This window comes from Xenopus laevis, chromosome 1S (assembly GCF_017654675.1).
Source record: "Xenopus laevis strain J_2021 chromosome 1S, Xenopus_laevis_v10.1, whole genome shotgun sequence".
In the NCBI taxonomy this organism is placed as follows: Eukaryota; Metazoa; Chordata; class Amphibia; order Anura; family Pipidae; genus Xenopus; species Xenopus laevis.
The window spans coordinates 142918515-142939741 of record NC_054372.1 but is presented as its reverse complement, the minus strand read 5'-3'; the positions used below and the strand labels follow the sequence as shown (position 1 = coordinate 142939741).

General features: G+C 36.6%; 1 protein-coding gene across 1 annotated transcript in view; it reads left to right on the top strand.

The window, feature by feature from the left end:
• ppil2.S (peptidylprolyl isomerase like 2 S homeolog) overlaps window positions 1-20003 on the top strand; it is a 31614-nt gene extending 11611 nt beyond the window's left edge. Inside the window, 15 exon segments of the mRNA NM_001086115.1 lie at window positions 3672-3723; window positions 5333-5424; window positions 5833-5922; window positions 8949-9024; window positions 9541-9701; window positions 10187-10262; window positions 10626-10732; window positions 12997-13086; window positions 13196-13229; window positions 14221-14338; window positions 14455-14511; window positions 14602-14674; window positions 15378-15440; window positions 16134-16276; window positions 19189-20003. Coding sequence (NP_001079584.1) covers window positions 3672-3723; window positions 5333-5424; window positions 5833-5922; window positions 8949-9024; window positions 9541-9701; window positions 10187-10262; window positions 10626-10732; window positions 12997-13086; window positions 13196-13229; window positions 14221-14338; window positions 14455-14511; window positions 14602-14674; window positions 15378-15440; window positions 16134-16276; window positions 19189-19279 — 1323 coding nt within the window. The 3' untranslated portion in view covers window positions 19280-20003.
• The last annotated feature ends 1224 nt before the right edge of the window (window positions 20004-21227 follow it).

Genomic DNA, 21227 nt, shown 5'->3' with positions numbered 1-21227 from the left:
CTATCATTATACCTACATTCTAGAATAATGCATTAGGGCCTGCCTTTCCATTATATGCATATAAATCCGTTGTCTGCACATAATTGTCATCTACAATTCCTGGGTTTGCCTCTTAAACATTTTTTACTGGAAGACTGCTAATACTATATTACATGATATCCGGTTGGGAGCCTTTTTACCTGTGACTCCAAATTATTAAATATTTATATATTATTTGTGTATGTATAGACACAGCAGAAGGCAAACAAGCAGTATTCCTTTTAGCTTCCTGCACAAGAAATACAAATGGCAATAGCAAAAGTTTCTGGAAGTTGCTCCTAACTGGTAAACATTTAGGTTGCATTATACATCAGAATAAAACCAAGTTCCCTGAAACTGCCTTTTATTGTACTGAATAAACCTTCCCTAAGCATTGAAATATGATTTATGTTTTCCAGCAAGATCAATATTCCTGCCTTGTTTTGGGCTAATTTTAATTCCTTATGTTGGACCTTATAATCGTTACATGTGTTTATGCTCCACCCAGACAGCTTGCATACCTTTGGTATTTGTAATGTTATAAGTTTAAATATACAGTACAGGGATTCCTGCATATATTTTGGTTGGAGCAGTTTAAGATATCACACCCACATGCACTTAGGTTGCAAGAAAGTGTTTTTTGTTCAAGCCAGAATATTATATTTAACTGAGATGTACAGATTTTAATTCTTTTGAGAAGTAAGAAATGTGTAGCTCATGTTGTCCTGTTTCAAGAACACTGTGAAAGGTGGGCTTGTACAAAACGAGTACAATAAAGTCTTAATATTTAAACTGCCATACTGTTGGTCAGTGCTATCAGACTATTTTAGACCTGAAGTCCAGAAAAAATGGCAGATTTGCTGAATGAGAGATTAAAATGACAACTGTTCCTGTGGATCAGTAGTATACTTACTTAACTTTAAGGGTTAATAGCTGATAGATTGAAATAATGTCACTCTCCCACTTAAATGATAGCTTTATTTTGGGTAAGACCCAGAAAAAGACATTGGATCGTCGTCAAGTAATTTATGATTTATTAATCAAACAATATCTCCCTACTAGTAGCAAAGCAGCTCACTTTCCTGGTAACCATATCAAATCCCCTAAAGGGAATAAAAAATAAAATTACTTTTTCACAGCTGACATAATTTGTGACAGAATTATTTTTTTGTCCTTGCTTTTCATACTCTTATCCAATTCTGTCTCAGATGGCTGCCTTAAGGCCTTACATGGTCCGATCAGGCACTGTGTCCAACCAATTGGTCCAAACAACAGATACGTAGAAGGGGTTATACATGTGCATGGCCTCCTTTCTATTATTCGGTTTTATTTGGGCCAGTCATTTTAATGATCAGAACAAATTTTTCATTAGAACCGATCTTGCTTGATTCACCAAGATTGCATGATTATTAGTATGAAAGACCCACTTACTGGTCATACATGCCGTGCTCGAAATCTTTTAAAGTGCCTGACCAAATGTGGGTACATATGGCCAGCAACCAAGTACTGTTTTTCATTGTACAGCACCTGAAATATTCCTACAGTAAATTCTGCCCCTTTTTCTATTTTCACCCCACACGTAATAAAAGAAACTAAGTTTGATTATACACTTAAAACATTACAAATATACAGGTGCAGCAACTCATGGTAACCAAAAAAATGTTTGCTTTTAAACAGGTTACCAATAAATGCTACCTGCTGATTTGTTGCTATAGGTAACTGCACCTGGGGATACTTAGGGTCATATTTATTAACATTAAAGATCCCTACATGTTTGAAACCAAAAGCAAAGATCTGAGGGGTAGTTGTGAGCAACATCACTGTTGATATTTATCATCCATGATAATAAATGTACCTCTCTGTGTCGATTATTATAGAACCTTTATAGTTTGCTAAGATGAGCCACAGTAATGGAGATTCAAGAATTTGCCTTCAACTTCTATGCCACCTTATTGATCTTGGTATAAAAGACCTCCCTATCGGTAATCTAAGGGTTATTTGCATTATTTAGAGAGCTTAGCATGATTCTATCCAGGCCTCGTTTCTATTCTCCTTAGACTTTCTGCATCAGTGCAAATGTATCTACACAGATAAATCTACTTTTTAGGTGGTGCTGCAGTACTACCTTGGTTTTATGAAAGGCTTTTGCCATATTGGCAGAAAAATGACGCGTAAAACTGCAGCCTATTGTTCATTTAAACATTGTGTATGCATGGAGACATAATTGAAGGATCAGGTTTGGGGATATGTTCTCAGTTCCTTATGCTTAATTGTAATAGACTAGCATTAGAGTACCGGGGGAACTACTCTGGCACCATTTTATATAATTAGCTAAATGGCAAAGGAAATGTACAACTAAGAATTTCTCAGTCCCATTGCACTGCCTTTGAACACCTATAGCAGCTGCACACTAAACTATTACCACATATTGGTACATTACAAACATTGGTAGGTGTGCCAAATGCACAGAAATAGAACAAGACGTGTCTAACTGCACATCACATACATACCTGCATTCGCAACACTGGCAGCTCCACGTGACTGTGGCACATTCACATTTGTCTTTGAATTCCCTTAGAAGCAGCCATCAAAAGAAATTAAATACAATGAAAAATGTATGTAATATATTCACTCTGCCAGTAAGCCAGGTGGAAAGGTGCTGAGCCTGGCAGTAAAGCAGTTCCAGCTGTATTTAAAAAGGCTAATAGGGTGGTGGAACTTATTATTAGTATTTTTATTTGTATATATAATAAAATATTCTTCACAGCTATATCCCTTTCACTAATCAAGCATCTGACACTTCTGTAAGGGAGGGTCTGCTTTCAGTTTACCTTTACTACATATTCCTTCTTTTTTGGTATTTTTCCTTTTGGTGCAGTCCTAGTTCTAGTACAGGTATGGGATCCGTTATCCGAAAACCCATTATCCAGAAAGCTTCAAATTACAGAGAGGCCGTCTCCCATAGACTCCATATTGTCCAAATAATCGAACATTATAAAATAATTTCCTTTTTCTCTGTAAAAATAAAACAGTACCTTGTACTTGATCCAAACTAAGGTCTAATTAATCCTTATTGGAGGCAAAACCAGCATATTGGTTTATTTAATGTTAACATGATTTTCTAGTAGACTCCGTAAACCAAATTACGGAAAGATGCGTTATCTGGAAAACCCCAGGTCTGGAGCATTCTGGATAACAGGTCCCATACCTGTGCAGGCATAATGCATAAACTTCACCAGCATTGTTTAGCTGAAGGATCATGTATATTAATGCTGAGGTATTAACATACATGATTCCATTAATATAAATGATTCATATCTTATATATTGTTGTTGAATTGTATACATTACTCCTGCTTTTAGTTCTGGTTTTTCATTAAGAATTTTGTAATGGTCCAATGTGAAAATTGAATGCTTGCTTCTTATGCTCACATAAGTATTACTCAAGTAAAAGTTTGCCAAGCAAGCAAAGAGAAAGGGATGTTAAATACAGATTTATCTGCAATTCACAGAATAGAAAGGTATTGATCTGTCAGTTTTCCAGCTGAACTGGAATATTGATGTTTAGCCATCATAGTTATGGGAAATAAGTTATTTTTAGTAATATTTACATACTGTCTGTACTCTACAAAATCCAACTATTATGTTTTTCAGAAGCTTGAGGCTAAGTCCCTTATAAAACTGAATTTTGCCAAGAACCAAGATGGTGAGTTTACTCTATACTCTATACTCTATATTCACTAAATAAAGAAGTATATGGATCTGGTCTTGTATAAAGGATGTCAGCAATGTTCCTTTACAAAGTAGTACACAGACCTGCATAATGATATCTCCTGTGAGTGGGTGAGATATACAAGGCATACCTAACATATTGTTCTGTTTGATGTTATGTCAATCTTAATTTTATATTATATTGTCTGGTACATCACATTATTTGTGATTGGAGGGGATTTTTATCTTTATCTGAAGATATCTTTGGTTTTCCCTTTCAAAGGTATTAACTGAAAACCACCTCTGAAAACCAGTCACCTTAAAAGCTTAAAGAGTTTGATTACTTTTTGAAGACCATATGGATTTTCTCAAAATGTGTTAAAAACAAGGGAGGATCTCCGTGAAACTGAAAAAACATTTTTTTAAGTCAAATAATGATTTAACAACAGTGCCAGATTTGGAAATTGTCTTATTTGTTATATATAGCACCAAAGACTTGTGCTGCAGATATGATGATAAGATATAATCAAAGGAATATAACAAGTATGACTTCAGTATGAATAACACAACTCAGAAAACGTATGTTTAGTTGTACTTTTAAATATGGTTGTAAAAAAAAAATCAAGTTCAACATTTTTACCAATTTAATCTTGCCTTACACATGGTGATGCAATTATTATTATTTCAGGTATTTCTTCAGGTATAGGACCTGTTATCCAGATTGCTTGGCACTTGGGGATTTCCAAATAAGGTTTTTTTCTGTAAGCTGAATCCCCTCCATACCTAAATCTACAAAAAATAATTTAAACATTAAATACACCCAAAAGAATTAGGATGACTTATATCTTAGTTAGGGACAATTACGAGATACTGTTGTATTACAGAGAGACAAAGTCATCTGGGAGATGGCCTTCCCTCCTTGGAGCTTTCTGGATAATGGGTTTCTGTATAACGGAATTTATACCCATACTATTGGTATAAACACATATTTATGAAGCGCCAACATATTCAGCAGTGCATACAATGAACATACAGATCACATACAAATTAAAAAATAAAACTGATACATGTATGTGATCTACTATCCGGAAACCCATTATCCAGAAAGCTCAGAATTACAAAAAGTCCATCTCTAGACTTTATTTTATCCAAATAATCCAAATTTTTAAAAACGATTTCCTTTTTTCCCTATAATAAAAAATAGTACCTTGTACTTGATCCAAACAAAGATATGATTAATCATTATTGGAAGTAAACCAGCCTATTAGGTTTGTTAATGTTTACATGATTTTCTAGTAGAGGTATGGAGATTCAAATTACAGAAAGATCCGTTATCTGTAAAACCCCAGGTCTCTAGTATTCTGGATAACCGGCCCCATACCTGTACCTGATACAAGAGGTAAAGAAGACACAGCCCTGCCCACAAGAGCTCCATTTTGCCTTAAGGGGAAAAACATTTTGTGGTTCCCAAGGGGAAATATTACAAAGTCAATAGAGACTTGTGCTAAGACTTTATTTCAATAACCTTTTTTTTTTTTGTTTTTTTTTTTTTTTTGCTTACTTGCTAAAAGACTGACGTATATTATATAATTCTTTATTTTAAGGAAAGTATCACTGTCCTGTGCTCTTTTCTGTTTTCACCAAGAACTCACATATTGTGGCTGTGAGCAAAACTGGAAATGTCTTTTCTAATGAGGTAAGAATATCCATTAACTACACTGAGAATGACTAAAATAAAGATTTTTGACTAGTTGTTGAGATAATCTAAGATCGTTCCAAACAAATAATGTTGTATATGTCTGACATGGGTCCCTTTCTGCCACACCAGTAGGGGGGTTTATAACCCATAGGACAACACTCAAGTTGTCGTACATTTTACAGGTATCGTGTCTTGTGCTAAAAGCTTGTCCTTCAAGACATTCGTTCTGTTATGTGAATTGTTTTGGTATTTAAATTGACATAATGTTACAAATGAAGTTGGCGATATGTCCTTCAATATAAGTTACTGAAAACACCTCACTGCCAAATACAAACTAGTGATTTTTTTTTTAGGTGTGGGAATATACAGTTTAATATGTATTATTTGTGTAATATCTTCCCACAGGCTGTTGAGCAATTGAACATTAAACCAAAAAGCTACAAGGACCTTCTCACTGATGAACCTTTCACTCGCCAGGACATAATAACTCTCCAGGTACAAAAACTACTCAAACAGCCAAGCAAAGTAGTACCCTAAAGCTATGCAAAGGGTGACTCCTCTTTAAGCATTTATTTTGAATGCTTGAGACCTTTAGATTTCCAGATTAAAGGTGTTTATGTAATTTGGAGCACCAAATATTAAACTTCCAGATATAAATGTAAGTGTATTTAATCTTTACATAGAATGAAAGGATACCATAAGGCTAAGGCTGCAAGGAGCATTAGCTGAGAGAAGTGGATCCATTCAATCTTCACCTCTTTTGATCTGCATTGAAAAGCATTGCTTCTGTTTGACTGCAGGTTGGCCTATAAATGTGTGAGACATTTTCAGGCCTTCCCTACGTGTACCTACAGTTAAGCAGAAGCTGGGGGAAGGAAGCAGATCTGCTTCACTCAGCCTGCAAAAAAAAACTGACTGAGAGCAGCAGAGGCAATGCTCTGTGTGTCCTCCGCCTAAAGTCATTGAGCACACACAGGTGTAGGCTCCGCTGCTCTCAGCCTGTGTCTGTCTTTCAAACAACTGCCTGTTTGCTAGGTCAAATTGGACCCGAGCAACCAGAAAGCCGCAGAAATTCCAAACTGGACTGTTGCTGAACCAAGATAAAATAAAAAATATTTTAAAAATTGCAAATAATAAATAATGAAACAAACGGCAAACTGTCTCAAAATAGCATTCTCTACAACATCATACTAATACTTCGTTGAAATGTTAACAACCCCTTTAAGCTGTAATGTAAGTTTAGTATACCGTAAGACAAATTAAAGTAACTGCAGATGCTTCCTAAACCATATCTTTACATTTTTCAGTAATTGCAGCTTATTTTTGGCCGGCCTCGTTATGGTTTGCCAGACAAATAAGCACTAGAAAATGATAACATCAGAGTGCATCACAGTCTGCCAAGACTTGAATATATAAACAGTATATTGTAAACTGTAGAAAGAAAACCTGCCACAAGTTAATTGCTTTGGTTATAAGGTCATACTCCACAAAGTGATCGAGAGTGTGAGGTAAAAGCAATATTACATGTAAGTGGAGATGGAGGCACTTGTGTAGAATTAAATTGCATGTTTTTGGCCAATTTCATATACTATCTTGCTTATAATGATGTGGAACAAATTGATTTGGACAGCAAAGTTTATATGTATAGTTGCAGGGTCGTGAGAAGCATTTTTATAAGTAAGGCTGGATATAATGGTGCTTCATTGCAGAATGCTGTTTTATTTAGGAAAGTCCTTCTTCAAAAGGGAGTTTTGTATATCTGATTTATTACAATAATTTTTGATTGAGGAATAAGGTTGGCAGTGACAGGGGCTGTTAGCCACAGATAAATCAGTAATTTATTTAAGGATGCTCAGAATCGAGGATTCTGATGATTCTTAGGAACTTTTAGCAGTTCAGTTGTACAATAACGTTGCTTTAAAGGGCACCTGTTGGCTAAAAATATTTTATCCAACCAAAGGACGCTTGCACCGAGAGCTCCCTCCTGGTGTGAGTGTCCTAACTTTATTTGCCCACACCTTTGGTTGGTGCTCTTTAAAGGAAAACTATACCCCCAAAATGAACACTTAAGCAACAGATAGTTCATATCATATTAAGTGGCATATTAAAGAATCTTACCAAACTGGAATATATATTTAAGTAAATATTGCCCTTTTACTTCTCTTGCCTTGAGCCACCATTACGTTATGGTCTGTGTGGTGCCTCAGATCACCTGACCAGAAATACGTTAACTCTAACTGTAACAGGAAGAAGAGTGGAAGCAAAAGACACAACTCTGTCTGTTAATGGGCTCATGTGACCTAACATGTATGGTTTGTTGGTATGTTTGTGAGTACAGTGAATCCTACGATCCCAGGGGGCGGCCCTTATTTTTTAAAATGGCAATTTTCTATTTATGATTACCCAATGGCACATACTACTAGAAAAGTATATTATTATGAAAATGGTTTATTTACATGAAGCAGGATTTTACATATGAGCTGTTTTATGCAATATCTTTTTATAGAGACCTACATTGTTTGGGGGGGGGTATAGTTTTCCTTAAAAGTTCTGGACCACTGAATGTTACAATTTTTTTCCCAAAATTTTCAAATTTTTCTAAAAGTTGAATATGCAAGCTTAGGGTTCAAAATCGGCACAGTCGGAATTTTTTGTGGCACATTCGGTATTTGCAGAATCCAAACGTGGATTCTGTGCATCCCTTATTATATTATTATATTTATATGCACAAATTCACCAGTTGACATCTCCTCCTTTATGTTGAAGCGTTTTTTCTTAATATATTTGGGGTTTTCTATTGGATTTTGCTTTTATATCAAAAAATTATTTTCAGCGTGGGATAATGTTCTATGTTTTTTTTTTTTGTGTTTTGATTCTTGGTGGTATTAAGCTGAAACTTGTGGTTTTTACTAGTATTGCTTTATTATTAACGAGGCTTTAAGTTAACCTTTAGTATGTTAGAATTCCCTATTCTTAGCAACTTTTCAACGTGTGTGTGTGTGCGTGCGTGCGTGCGCGTGTGAGATAAATTTTCGACCCTAACCTGAAGCTGTAATACCAGGCCCGGACTGGCAATCTGTGGGTTCTGGCAAATGCCAGAGGGGCTGCTATAAGGTGCCATAGAACGTTACTATTTAGTGGGCTGGTAGGGGCTGTTTGGGCCTCTGTGTACCTGAAATGCCAGGGCCTATTTTAATTCTCAGTCCGGACCTGACCAGCACCCAACCTGGGCCACCTTTCTGTGTGTCCTTATATACCCTCACCTGCCCAGCCCCTGACACTGATGTCACAGAGGGGGGGTCTATAACTAGACGCCACTGTACATGGAAGTGGAGTACAGTTAGGTTGTGGCCCGAATAGTTTGTACGATTGTCCACCAAGGCCAGCCCGCACATTAATATGTTGTAGTCACGGGCGCATTAGCATATCATGTGATGTTGCTGTTTTTGGTAGCCTGCCAGAATGCAACGTGAAACTAAAGTACTTTAAGGACCAGTGTTAGTTTGACTTTGTTTCTTTAGGACCCCAGCCAGCTGGACAAATTCAATGTCTCAAATTTCTACCATGTAAAGAACAATTTGAAAGTAACAGACCCAGGTAAGAGATCCTTCATTTTATCCTATTTATTAAACCAACATTACATGTATGCAGGGATGGAGGCACTTACGGTACGTAGAATTGGTTCAAGTATAGAAATTTAAATGGTAAAGAACTATACTATAAAAATCATGGCAGAATCCCTTTAAGAATGATAGAGGCAGCAAAAGGTATTTGATGTACTATTCAGAAGCCACAAACCAAAAGCCAACTTTAAAACAAATAAGCAGCCACCTATTTTTTTTTATTTTTTATTCTCACTTGAGATTTATAAGAATTGATTAGTACATGGGATTTTCAAAAAGCATTAGTTTACTATTTATTATAATTTATATGTCCCATACGCTAGTTTTCATTATTTTTGCACTGAAAGCATGTAGAAGAACTCATATCCTCTTGTCTATCAGTGATTGCAATGAACAACAATCTGTTGTTCAAATTTGGTCCAGCACTTGGTCATGCACATGGGATATAAATGTTAGCAGTTATTCCTGTAAATCTACTCTATTTTTTCAGATGAAGAAAAGGCACGTCAGGACCCATCATATTACCTGAAAAATGCAAACATGGAAACCCGAGAGACACTGAGTGAGCTTTACAGAGACTTTAAAGGGGATGCAATGTTGGCAGCTACTATGAAAGGCCCGGAGAAAAAAACAACAGATAAACTAAATGCAGTGCGTATATGTTTATCCAGCACTTTGTAACTATTCCATACATATTACTGCAGGGTTTGCTTTCTGTGACCGTTTTACATACCGTGCTGTTGCTCAACTAACCAATTAGCATTAGCACCACTGTCTAAACCCATATTGTGGTATAGGCAGTGTCGGACAGGGACACCAGGGGCCACCCAAAAATCTTAGACCAGGGGCCCACCAAAAGACCTTAGATCAGGGGCCCACTCTCAGTACTATTATAATTCCTCTCCTCACACAACCTCTATTCTGCTAGTTTCTTTTCTTTACATGTTATGATCTATTATTCAATCTATTTAGTCTCATAGAAATAGGTAATGGCCATGAAATATGCCAAATGTTTTGAAGCAGGAGGGCCCACTTACACCTGGGCCCACCGGGAGTTTTCCAGGTATCCCTGTGGGCCAGTCCGACACTGTGTAGGTGGCTAGATAACAGAACTAAATGATTCATCTTTTTGCTAGGCACATTATTCCACAGGAGCTGTGAGTGCATCCTTCACCTCTACAGCAATGACTCCTGAAACGACCCATGAAGCCGGTAAGAAATTCACCATCTGCCTGTATTATCTGCCTGTATTATCTGCCTGTATTATCTGCCTGTATTATCTGCGTCTATTATCTGCGTGTACTATCTGCGTGTACTATCTGTGTACATTTTAATGGGACATTAATTTATACCCACTACTTACCATATGTTAATAACTATGTTTTATTATTAATACAAATTTATGAGTGATCGTATATACTTCTATACTGAAGGCAGCCTTTGTGAGGACATTGGTATCAGAAATATAATTTTATGGAGTCAAGTCATGGTTTGGGCAGTATTATAATATAGAATTCAGATTTTACACTCTCTGTGGACCCCAGTCTGTACCAATAAATTTCTTCCTTTTTACAGCTGCCATAGCTGAAGACACTGTCCGTTATCAGTATGTAAAGAAGAAAGGTTATGTTCGCTTACACACAAATAAAGGTGACCTCAACTTGGAGTTGTATTGTGACAAGGTAATTCAAAATTGCAAGCTTAGAGAATAAAAGATTTTTATTCCTGAAGCAGGATACTAACATAAACCACTTCTGTGGTTTATTAAACTGATGCAAATAAAGTTGGAATTTAGTAAAAATATAGTTCAGAAAGATAACAAAGAAAAAATAAATGAATCAAGTCATGCAGTAGCTGAGCATATGAAGAGTATTTGTTTATGGGCTAAGGCACAGTTGAGGGTGCTGCTTTTGAACCTGGTGGAATGGATTTTCTTAGCAATAATTGCCAGTCAGTGGCATAAAATGCTTGTGAGCAGCCAGTTGCCGTTGGGACATTACTGGGGCTTTTATAAAGAATAACTTTTAAAGCAACCAAAAGTACCGTGGCAGTTTGCTCTTCACTGTTGCTTTTAAGCATTAGGACACTATAATCTCTCCATGTCCCTGTAGGGTTTTGCACTAGCACGCAAGGTTGTGTTCATAAAGGAAGTTGCAGTATTTGCATATGTACCATAAACAGAGCTTAGGCATCACTCCTTAGGGTTTTTGTAAACTGTCACTGTCATTTCTCACTTTGAAGGGTCCTTGGGGTTGTCAGTAGGTTTTTGGTCTCTTTTAATCCATTAAACTAATGCAAAAGAATATGACGATAGCAATACAATAAAAATTCATTTCTTGTTGTCAGTTACAGAAAGTTGCAGCATACATTACCCCATTTTTTATGGCAGATGAGGGGGAAAATACTATTATGGAGTGGTGGGGTGTATTTGTCATACCTGATACCAGTAAATATTAGAATAATATGAGGGCAACAAAATATTAGAAAATAAGGTGTATAACAACAATCTTTCTTTCATTATGTATTGTAGCAATCTGTCTGCTTTTTATGAGAAACAGTTTGTGTATGTAGCTGTAGCTTTTTTGTTTAATAATAATGTCCTACTATACCAAGGTCCTCTGGTGGCTTGTAGCAGACTGTAAAAGTAAGAAGGGATGGGAAAATCACATTAAATATTAGAAAGCTTCTTTGCAGTTGACTCATAACACAGACATTGTAGCTGCCATAGCAACACCTTAGCAATTTTCCATCCAGTTACTGTGGCAATGCAGATCTGGGTGTGTTCTTATCAGCACATTGAGGGGCCTATAGGGGGGAAGCATAATGTGTTAAATATTTAAAGAAGTGTTGACCCAATTTATCTGATCTGAATAGAAAAACACTAGACTTATCTAGTGATCTGTTGTACACACAGCCATCTCAAATTTACAGAAATTGCTATTACAAATTGGTCTTTTCAGGTGGAGCCTTAGGAATTTGAAAGTGTAAATGTCCTATATAATTAAGGAAAATAATGAGTATTTATTGCAGTAATAATCAAAATTCTCCTACCTACTTGTCATGATGTGATCAGTCATCCATCTCTGGTTCCAGGGATAAAGAACACCATAAATAAAAATTCACCCTGTTATCACATTAATGGTCTCCCTCATGTACAGTCCTAACCCCATAGTTTGGGAAACCTTGCACTAGGGAAATGAATAGGCGATTTGCTAGTATTCTCGTAAATCTGAAAAGGTATTCTGCAGTAAATCCCATTTGCAACCAGGGTATAGGGTTCAGTGTAGGTTTTCAGACCAGCCTTCTACAGTAAACCACCTGGACTCACGTGTACAACTTTGCATATGTTTACTGATGACCAATCAAACACCACTGACACAACACACACAGGGTTACTTTCCTTAGCATATTTATGGCAAAATATAAAACTTCATTCAGAATATGCTGTGATTGGAATCTAACTTTAGTACTTTGTGGCAGTAGCCACTGCCTAATTAAAAAATAAAATTAGAGTGAAGCTTTTTGTGGAAAGTCCTATCATTTGTCTTCTAAGGTTAGTTCCTTAAAGGGGAAGTGAATATGCTCAGATTAGGAATTTAAATTTGTTTTAATTTTATTTGTACATATACCCAAGTATAGCCTCTGGTGGCCATGGTCACATCAGGTATCCCCAGCACCGATGACCATTGTGCAGCCTGTGCGGTCTTCTCTCTGTAGGGAAAGCCAGTCAGAAACAAATATACATGGTGCCTAAGTTTGACTCCATACTTCGGTGCAAAGTTTACTCATTTCATATTGGCTTCTGCTGCTGACAACTCCTTTAAGCCAAAGCAGATATAGTATATGGAAAAGATTTTTGGGGGTTTTTTTCAACGTAAATCTCATTAAATTAGACCTTGGTTAACCTGTTCTTAAAATATTTATTTAATTGGGTTCTTCCTTTCAGACTCCCAAGACATGTGAGAATTTTATCAAGTTGTGCAAAAAGAATTATTATGATGGTACAATCTTTCACCGATCCATCCGTAACTTTGTGGTGAGTACTGGCAAAGGTTCAGACTACTATATAATGGGTTAGTTTTAGAGCTGAGATGTGTTGCATAGTGAGGCACTGGCAATTGAATCTGTTTTTGTTGATTTTTCAGATACAAGGAGGGGATCCCACAGGCACAGGAACAGGTAGGTTTTTCAAAAGAGCAAACAGATTTTTTTTATATATATTTAATTTTGAGATCTGACATGGAGCTAGACATATTGTCTGTTTCCCAGGTGCCCCCAGTCACGTGACTTGTTCTCTGATAAACTACAGTCACTCTCTACTGCTGCACTGCAAGTTGGAGTGATATCCCCCCAGCAGCCCATCTGCAGAGCAATGGGAAGGTAACCAGATTACCGCTCCCTGGTAGATAAAGAACAGCACTCAATAGTAAAAAATCTTCAGCTTCATTAAGTTACATTGAGTAAGAGAAACAACAGCCTGCCTGAAAGCAGTTCCATCCTGAAGTGGATACAGAGTTTCTGAAACTTAATTCAAGGCTTTTTTGGCAGAGAGCCCAGAATACTCAGCAGCTGCTTTTAGATATATTGGAACAAGTTAAGATATGCAAAGATAATCTCTTGGGGAAAGAGACTCACAGCTTAAAGGGCAATATCCCCTTCATTTTCAAAACTGTTATAACACATACAACATGGCCTTAAAACTCCCAGAAATATGTTCACACTTTCATAACCTGCCAATTTTTGTAATTAGGGGGTGTGGTCATAAAATGGGCATGGTCAATACATTTACACTGTGCTACTCTCGCCAAATCTTTTTGTCCCTCTTTCTATTTTTCAAATGTTGGGAGGTATGAACACACTGCCACAGTCATGTACACAGCAAAGCCACAAAGCCGAACTAATAAACCATTTGATGTTAAAATGCTTAGTGAAGGAATACGCCTATTCTGGTCCGTTTTTTGGAACACTGAAATTGCAAGCTAAAGCCAGCAGCATAAACATGGCGGCAAGTGAAAGCTATGCAAGAGGAAAATAACCGTGCATACATTTTCTACAAACTTAATCAAGTGGACAGGATGTATACTTATTTTTATTGTTTCATGAATAAATATATTTACATGTCTTTATTAGTGTATCATTTTTACTTATTTATTTTTTTTGTTATTTTTAGGAGGGGAGTCGTTTTGGGGGAAACCCTTCAAAGACGAAATTAAACCCAACTTATCACACACAGGAAGAGGAGTTCTTAGCATGGCTAACACTGGACCCAACACGAACAAATCCCAGTTGTAAGTACAGCTAGGACATAGCCATAGTCTCATTTCAAGGCACGTGGTGGATGTTTACATTAATATGTTTTTGGAAGAAGTTTAAAAAATCGACCTACATTTTTTTTTACTTACAGTTTCATCACTTTCCGATCTTGTACATATCTAGATAAGAAGCACACAGTGTTTGGCAGGTGAGTTTCTATGCGTAAGTAATTTACGCAAATTTTCTGCAAATTAGTTCTGAACTTCACAACTTTCCTATTTTTCTCTCATCTTTGCAGAGTGGTTGGGGGATTTGACACTGTATCTGCTATGGAGAAAGTGGACACAGATCATAAAACTGACCGTCCTAAGGTACCATGCTCATGAGAGCCAGCATTTATTATTAATTTTTATATATATAATACACAAAAGCCATGAATATCTTGTAAATTATATCCTTATAAACGGTGAGTTCTGATGTCATCCGTTATAAACGGTGAGTTCTGATGTCATTTCTGTCACATGACTCACTAAAACTTGTGTATTATAATAAATAAAGTACCCCCAGTTGTAAAATATGAGGATATTAGAAGTTAACTTGGAGTTCCATGACCTGTATAAAAACACTCGGCCTTCGGCCTCGTACTTTTATATGGTCATGAAACTCCTCTGTAACTTATAATATCCTTATATTTTACAAGAGGGGGTACTTTATTCACTATATAATACACAAAAGCTACGAATATCTTGTAAATGATATCCTTATAAACGGTGAGTTCTGATGTCATCAGTTATAAACGGTGAGTTCTGATGTCATTTCTGTCACATGACTCACTGAAACTTGTGTATTATAATAAATAAAGTACCCCCAGTTGAAAAATATTAGGATAGTAGAAGTTACCTCGGAGTTCCATGACCTGTATAAAAACACTCGGCCTTCGGCCTCGTGTTTTTATATGGTCATGAAACTTCTCGGTAACTTATAATACCCTTATATTTTACAAGAGGGGGTACTTTATTCACTATATATACTTGAGTTCCACACATCTCATGAACGTCATTGTTTATTTTCTAGGAGGAGATTCGCATAGAGTGTACTACAGTGTTTGTGGATCCCTATGAGGAGGCTGATGCTCAGGTGAGACCCTTACCTTTCCTACCTAGTATGCTTCAACATTATGAGCACTGTTATAGAGGTGCAAAGGTTGCTTCAGGCTAACTAATCCATGGCAAGCAATATTCAGTTAACTGTTACTGGTCTAGCAAATGACAGAGAGGCAAAAACTTGCAATGTATGGGGTTATTCGCTCTTATACTTTTTTCTTTACCTTCGACTTTGAGATTCTGTGGTCTATCCAAGAAAACCAAGTCTCCTTACCCAGAAAGAAGATTTGAGGACTGTTTAATCTTAATGAAAATGGCAAGAGACAGAGGCACAAAAAGGATTCTGTTGAGTTGTTAGGGGGTGTTCTTGTTTAAGCTAAAGACAAACTGAGGAGTCACATTTCAAAGAGGAACTAATGAAATTATGCACACACTACCACATGTAAGCTCGACCTGCTGACCAAGTTTGTTACATTTTTAGTTTTTAGCATTGTATAACTGGTTTTGGGCACAGTTGCAAGAAAAAGTATAAACATATAGTAAAAACTGATGTAAGTGTAAAACTATTTTCTTAATATTCATAATTACTCACATATATATCTTTATGAAGCTGTCTAAAAAAATAAAATAAAAAGTACATTGTGTCAATCTGTCTAGCTCTTCCTCTGATTCTCTAGCTAAAACATATAAATTAAGGGCAATTTCTTTCTAAAATGTGACTTCTCAGGTGGCTGCCGAAAGGGAAAAGACACAGAAAGCAGAAGAAGAAGAAAGAATTAAGGCACAAGCTCTGCTGCCAAAAAAGGAAAAGAGACAGGAACCAAAAACATACAGGACAGGAGTTGGGAAGTATATTAACATGGCAGCAACGTGAGTATTTCATCCAGCATAGGTTATACAAAGAGATAATTACAGTTAATGACAAATACACTCATGTTTATTTTACTATAACTTTTCAGTTCGGGAATCCATGCAAAATGCTAATTTGTCACCAGGGGGCATTTGCTCTCTTTACAGGGCAGGGGTGCCCAAATTTAGGTTGGGATCTACCAGTAGACCTTTAGCTGGTGATCATTAGATCTCAAGACACAGCTTATCTAAATCACCCTCCTGTTTCATGCTTTTCATTGAGATATTTAGTATTAAGGTTACATAAGAAATAACAATAACCATATACATTTTCTCATAAATCAATATTTAAGTAATATTTTCCATGGAACAGAATGCTAACTATGCTTTTATGTCTATCATAATGGGACAATATTACTTAAAGTAGACCTCGCATTAGTAAAGTATAGACACTCCTGGTACAGAGGAGCTCTTATCTGAAAAAAATATCCTTATTGAGAAATCTACAGTAAGCCCAGCACCTATAGACTCCATTTTAAGCAAATTGTTGTTTTTTTTCCCATCAACTTGCAATTGGTTTTAATTTTTTATTATTTGTGGTATTTGAGTTTTTTATTCAGCAATCTGGGTTCTAGGGTCCAAATTCCCCTAACAACATGCATTGATTTATATAAGAGACTATTTGGAATATAATTAGAAGAGAGCCTGAATATAAAGATGAGTAATAAAAAGTAGCCTTACAGAGCATTTGTTTTTAGATGGGTCACTGACCCCCTTTTGAAAGAGTCTGAAGAAATATTCTATTCTATTGTATAATAAAACAAATTATAGAACATAAATAATGAAGACCAATTGAAATGTTGCCTAGAATTGTCCATTCTATAACATACTAAAAGTTAACGTAAAAGTGAACCACCCCTTTAAGGTATGGAGATCCTAATTACAGAAAGACCCCTTATCTGGAAAGTCCCAAGCATTCCACATAAGGTGGCTATAGAATATATTGGTACTCAGACACAAGTTTTATCATGCGTATACAGTGCAATTGTGTAGTTCCTTTCTGCTGATAGATTTCTAAATATTGTGCTCAGAAAGTGCCCTGCAGATCATTCTAAAGCAGGGCTTCTAGGTTGTAGAACTGCAAGATAATGCCGTCTGCCTCACTGGGCTTTTAAAGCAGTGAATTAGTTGTAGTCGTCCTCTAGGTCAATGCTTTTTAGCTATTCCTGAATCAGTTCCAGAAAATGTCATTATATGCATAACTCAATGACGTTTTCATGGTCTCAGCAGCTGCTTCAGGGTCGGATATAGAGTAAATATGTAGATTCTGGACATTCTTGTACTCTTTCAGAAAGATGTCTTATGTGAATTCCTGATATGAATCATAATACTTAACTAATTTATTCCAATGGCATTAAAAATACTACAGCTAGAATGAAAGAGAGGGAAATACTGCAAGCTGCATTTCTTGTTATGTAAATCCAAAGCAAAGCTGTTTGATTCTGAAATTCCGATAAGTGGCAGTAAATTGATCAGTCTTTGCTTTGGTTTTAAGGAATACCCTCGCTGATTCATTGTTTCATTGACGTTTTGTAAAATTGTAAGCCCTGTCTGAATGACTGAGACTCTGTAAAAGATTCTGTTAATATGAAAGACAAACTGACTAGTAGCTTAGTTTAAGCCAAACTGAATTAATATGGGTTCGACTTTCATATGTATAAACTTCTTATTCTTCAATGTATTACCTTGAGGATAAAAAAGCGCAGGACAGTTTTTCTTCTACCAGTTTTGTGGCACACTTACCTGACATTTCTGCACTTTGTTACAAGTAATATGTATAAGCAGTGCTGCCCCATAGGCAGGGAGAGAATTACAATGTATTGTAACCCAAAATTTGAAAATAAACCCCTGATTAAATGTTTGTTTAATTACTGTTATCCCAAGGCACGTGCCTCTTCTGCGCATCCCTAGTTCTGGCCCTGCATACACCATTGCTGCCCCAGTGTTACAGGAAAGGCAGAACACTTTATTTGGGACCATGAGTTGGGATCTGAGTGTCATGATCCAAAAATTCGCTTGAAATTAATTATTTTAATTACCTTATATACTCGAGTATAAGCCGAGGTACCTAATTTTACCTCCAAAAACTGGGAAAGCTTATTGACTCGAGTATAAGCCAAGGGTGAGAAATGCAGCAGCTTCTGGTCAATCAAAAAATTGAGGGTTTCTGCTCCCATTGGAGGTGCCGGTGTCTCGTTTTTGGATGCCGGCGACCATTCTTGGACGCCGGTGAATATTCTTGGAGACAATTCTTGGACGCCGGCGACTATTCTTAGACGCCGGCGACCGTTTTTGCGCTTGACCCGAGTATAAGCCGAGGTAGAGTTTTTCAGCATATTTTGGGGGCTGAAAAAATCGGCTTATACTCTAGTATATACGGTATATGAAATACTGTAGAAAAAAATGTTGTACTAAAAAGTATCATGTAAACCCATAATAAACAGCGCTCATTTTATTTGGGTCACAATCTATGGGTTTAAAGTGCCTGAATTATGTTGAATACACAGATAGGCACAGCACATAATTGAAGGTTGGTTGCACAGATGGGGTACACTGATCTGAAATTAGTGGCAGTAATACCTCTGATAGCACTGTGTTCTGTCATTTTTATTTGTATCACACTACACATTTAGCTGCTACGAACAATTTATAGTGATTGCACTAGTTTGTATTCAGCCTTATCAGTTAAGTGGTTATGAAGAAAATATAGTTTATGAGCTTGTTCACATGTCCATTTATACTGATATGATGATGATTTTGTACCTGGAGCTATAGAATCCTGCTTCTGATTTATTGATTTCATTTTTTCCCCTCACTTTATTTGTATAAATATATAACATTGTGTTCTTAATAATGTATTTTATGTTTTCTAGTAAACGTTCTGCTGAAGATGATGAAGCAGGTCCATCTACTAGCAAAAAGGAAAGAGTGACCCGTGACTTTAAAGATTTTAGCTCCTGGTAGGGGCATAACTGCTTCATATTTGCTATACATGTGCTTTTGGACCTAAACTGACCTCTCTGTCTAATTGTAGTTCAGCCTTCTAATAGTTGAACTTATTTTGGGGAAATTTGTGTCTGAAGATCCTTTGGGGAGCCTACACTGCAATTATATCATGGTGGTGGCTAAAGAGAAGACTGCGTTTTTTTGGGATAGAGAAGACAAAAACAATAAAGAGCAGCTTTAATAAGCGATTCGGCATTTTCAGAAACAGCTGGGAACAAAAATGAGAAATTTTAGGGCAAATGATTTATGAAGGAGCCAGTGCAATAATGGCAGAGGCAACAAGGTTAAACAGTGATAGAAAAGAACAGACCATAAGGGGTAACTGGCCATAATAATATAGAGATCACCAGGGGTAGTCAGTCATTGAATGGCAAACACAACTTACCAGTCATAGCAAGGAAGTGACCCGACATGGATTAATATAAGCTGTGGAAAAAAAATGACAATTGAATTTAGAAGGTCACAAGAAGAATAGCCGCCTTTGCCCGGGCCTGTAAAAAAAATGGATACGCAATAGCAACATCTGTTTAAATTTCTAAAAGATTTAGAAACTTGACCAGTTTGATCAGCTGCTCACACATGAGGTGTTGGGAATTTTTTTAAAGGTTTGCAAGTCTGATATTACTAAACATATAAAGAATTGTAAGCAACAACATTAAAACTATGTCTGATGTTTTGAAAATGGGATATCTCAGACTCTCTGTTGGTTCATCTTTTCACACTATTTTTATTGCTCTCACCTTAGTTCAGGATTTGCATTTCTATTCAGATTGCACTCTTTGTAAAATGATACTGGATATGGTAATCAAACAGACTTTTCTTCTGATACCCAAATGCTGTACTGAATTGTCACAACTGTTCCAGCACATAGGGTAAATGTTAGAAGAGATTTGGCTATTGCTAGATTAATCAAGGGTTCAAGGATCAAGGCTTCTTTATTATTATTTTTGTAATAAATTAGATTTCTTCAAGCACTAGTTGTCCTTCCCTATCTCCTGAAGATCTTCCTACATTTGTACAATATCTGACATGGAACAGATCGTGCCACACACAGTGAACTCTGTGGTTTCCAGTGTCAGGTAAAATACACATCTGCACCTTTGTCTGTACCAGTATCCCCAAAGCTGTAAAGGCATTCATAATTTAACATGCCGGTCATTTCATTACTGCACACGCAAATATTGAAAGCAGAAGGCCTGTTTTAATTGCATTCTAGTTGCTAATAGATCTGCTATGTTCCATCTGTGCACCAAGTTTTATCTGTTTTTTTTCTTAAGCTGTATGCCAGTTCATCCATTACCACGTCATTCTCAGTTGACTCGTACGTTTGCCACTTGATGTAGAGCAGGGATATAGTGGATGTCTGTTTTCCTTGCACAAATCTGGATAGTTGTACTGATTTGTTCTAGTAACATATAGCATAAACTAAGGAAGCAGAGTTTCCTGTTTCTAAAGCAATGTCATTGATTGCTATATGTAAAGCAAATTTCTTTTTGTTACTACATTATCAGAATAAAAAAAAAATTTCCTTGTAGCTGCTCTGTCCTTTGGGTGGTGTCTATGTAGGAGTTGCTGATGCCATAGGCATTGTTATCAGATACAGCTCCTGCATTTTTTCTGAAACAAGACAGAGGGCAGTATTCACTAAAATGTGTCTTCAAAGTAAGGCTTTAATCTCCACTCAACATTGCATAGCATGTATTCTATTCAAGTCTGATATAAAAACAAAGTCTGAGATCTGACTTGGCCAGTTACGTCAAAACGGATTAATGCTACAACTAAATTTGAACTGACTGAATTGGATGCATGTGTTTATACACACTACTGACGTTGGACTTCAGTGAGAGTGAGTGAATGCGTCAATGTTGAGAGCCAAGCACTGTGATCCAATTAGCACTGTAGATAA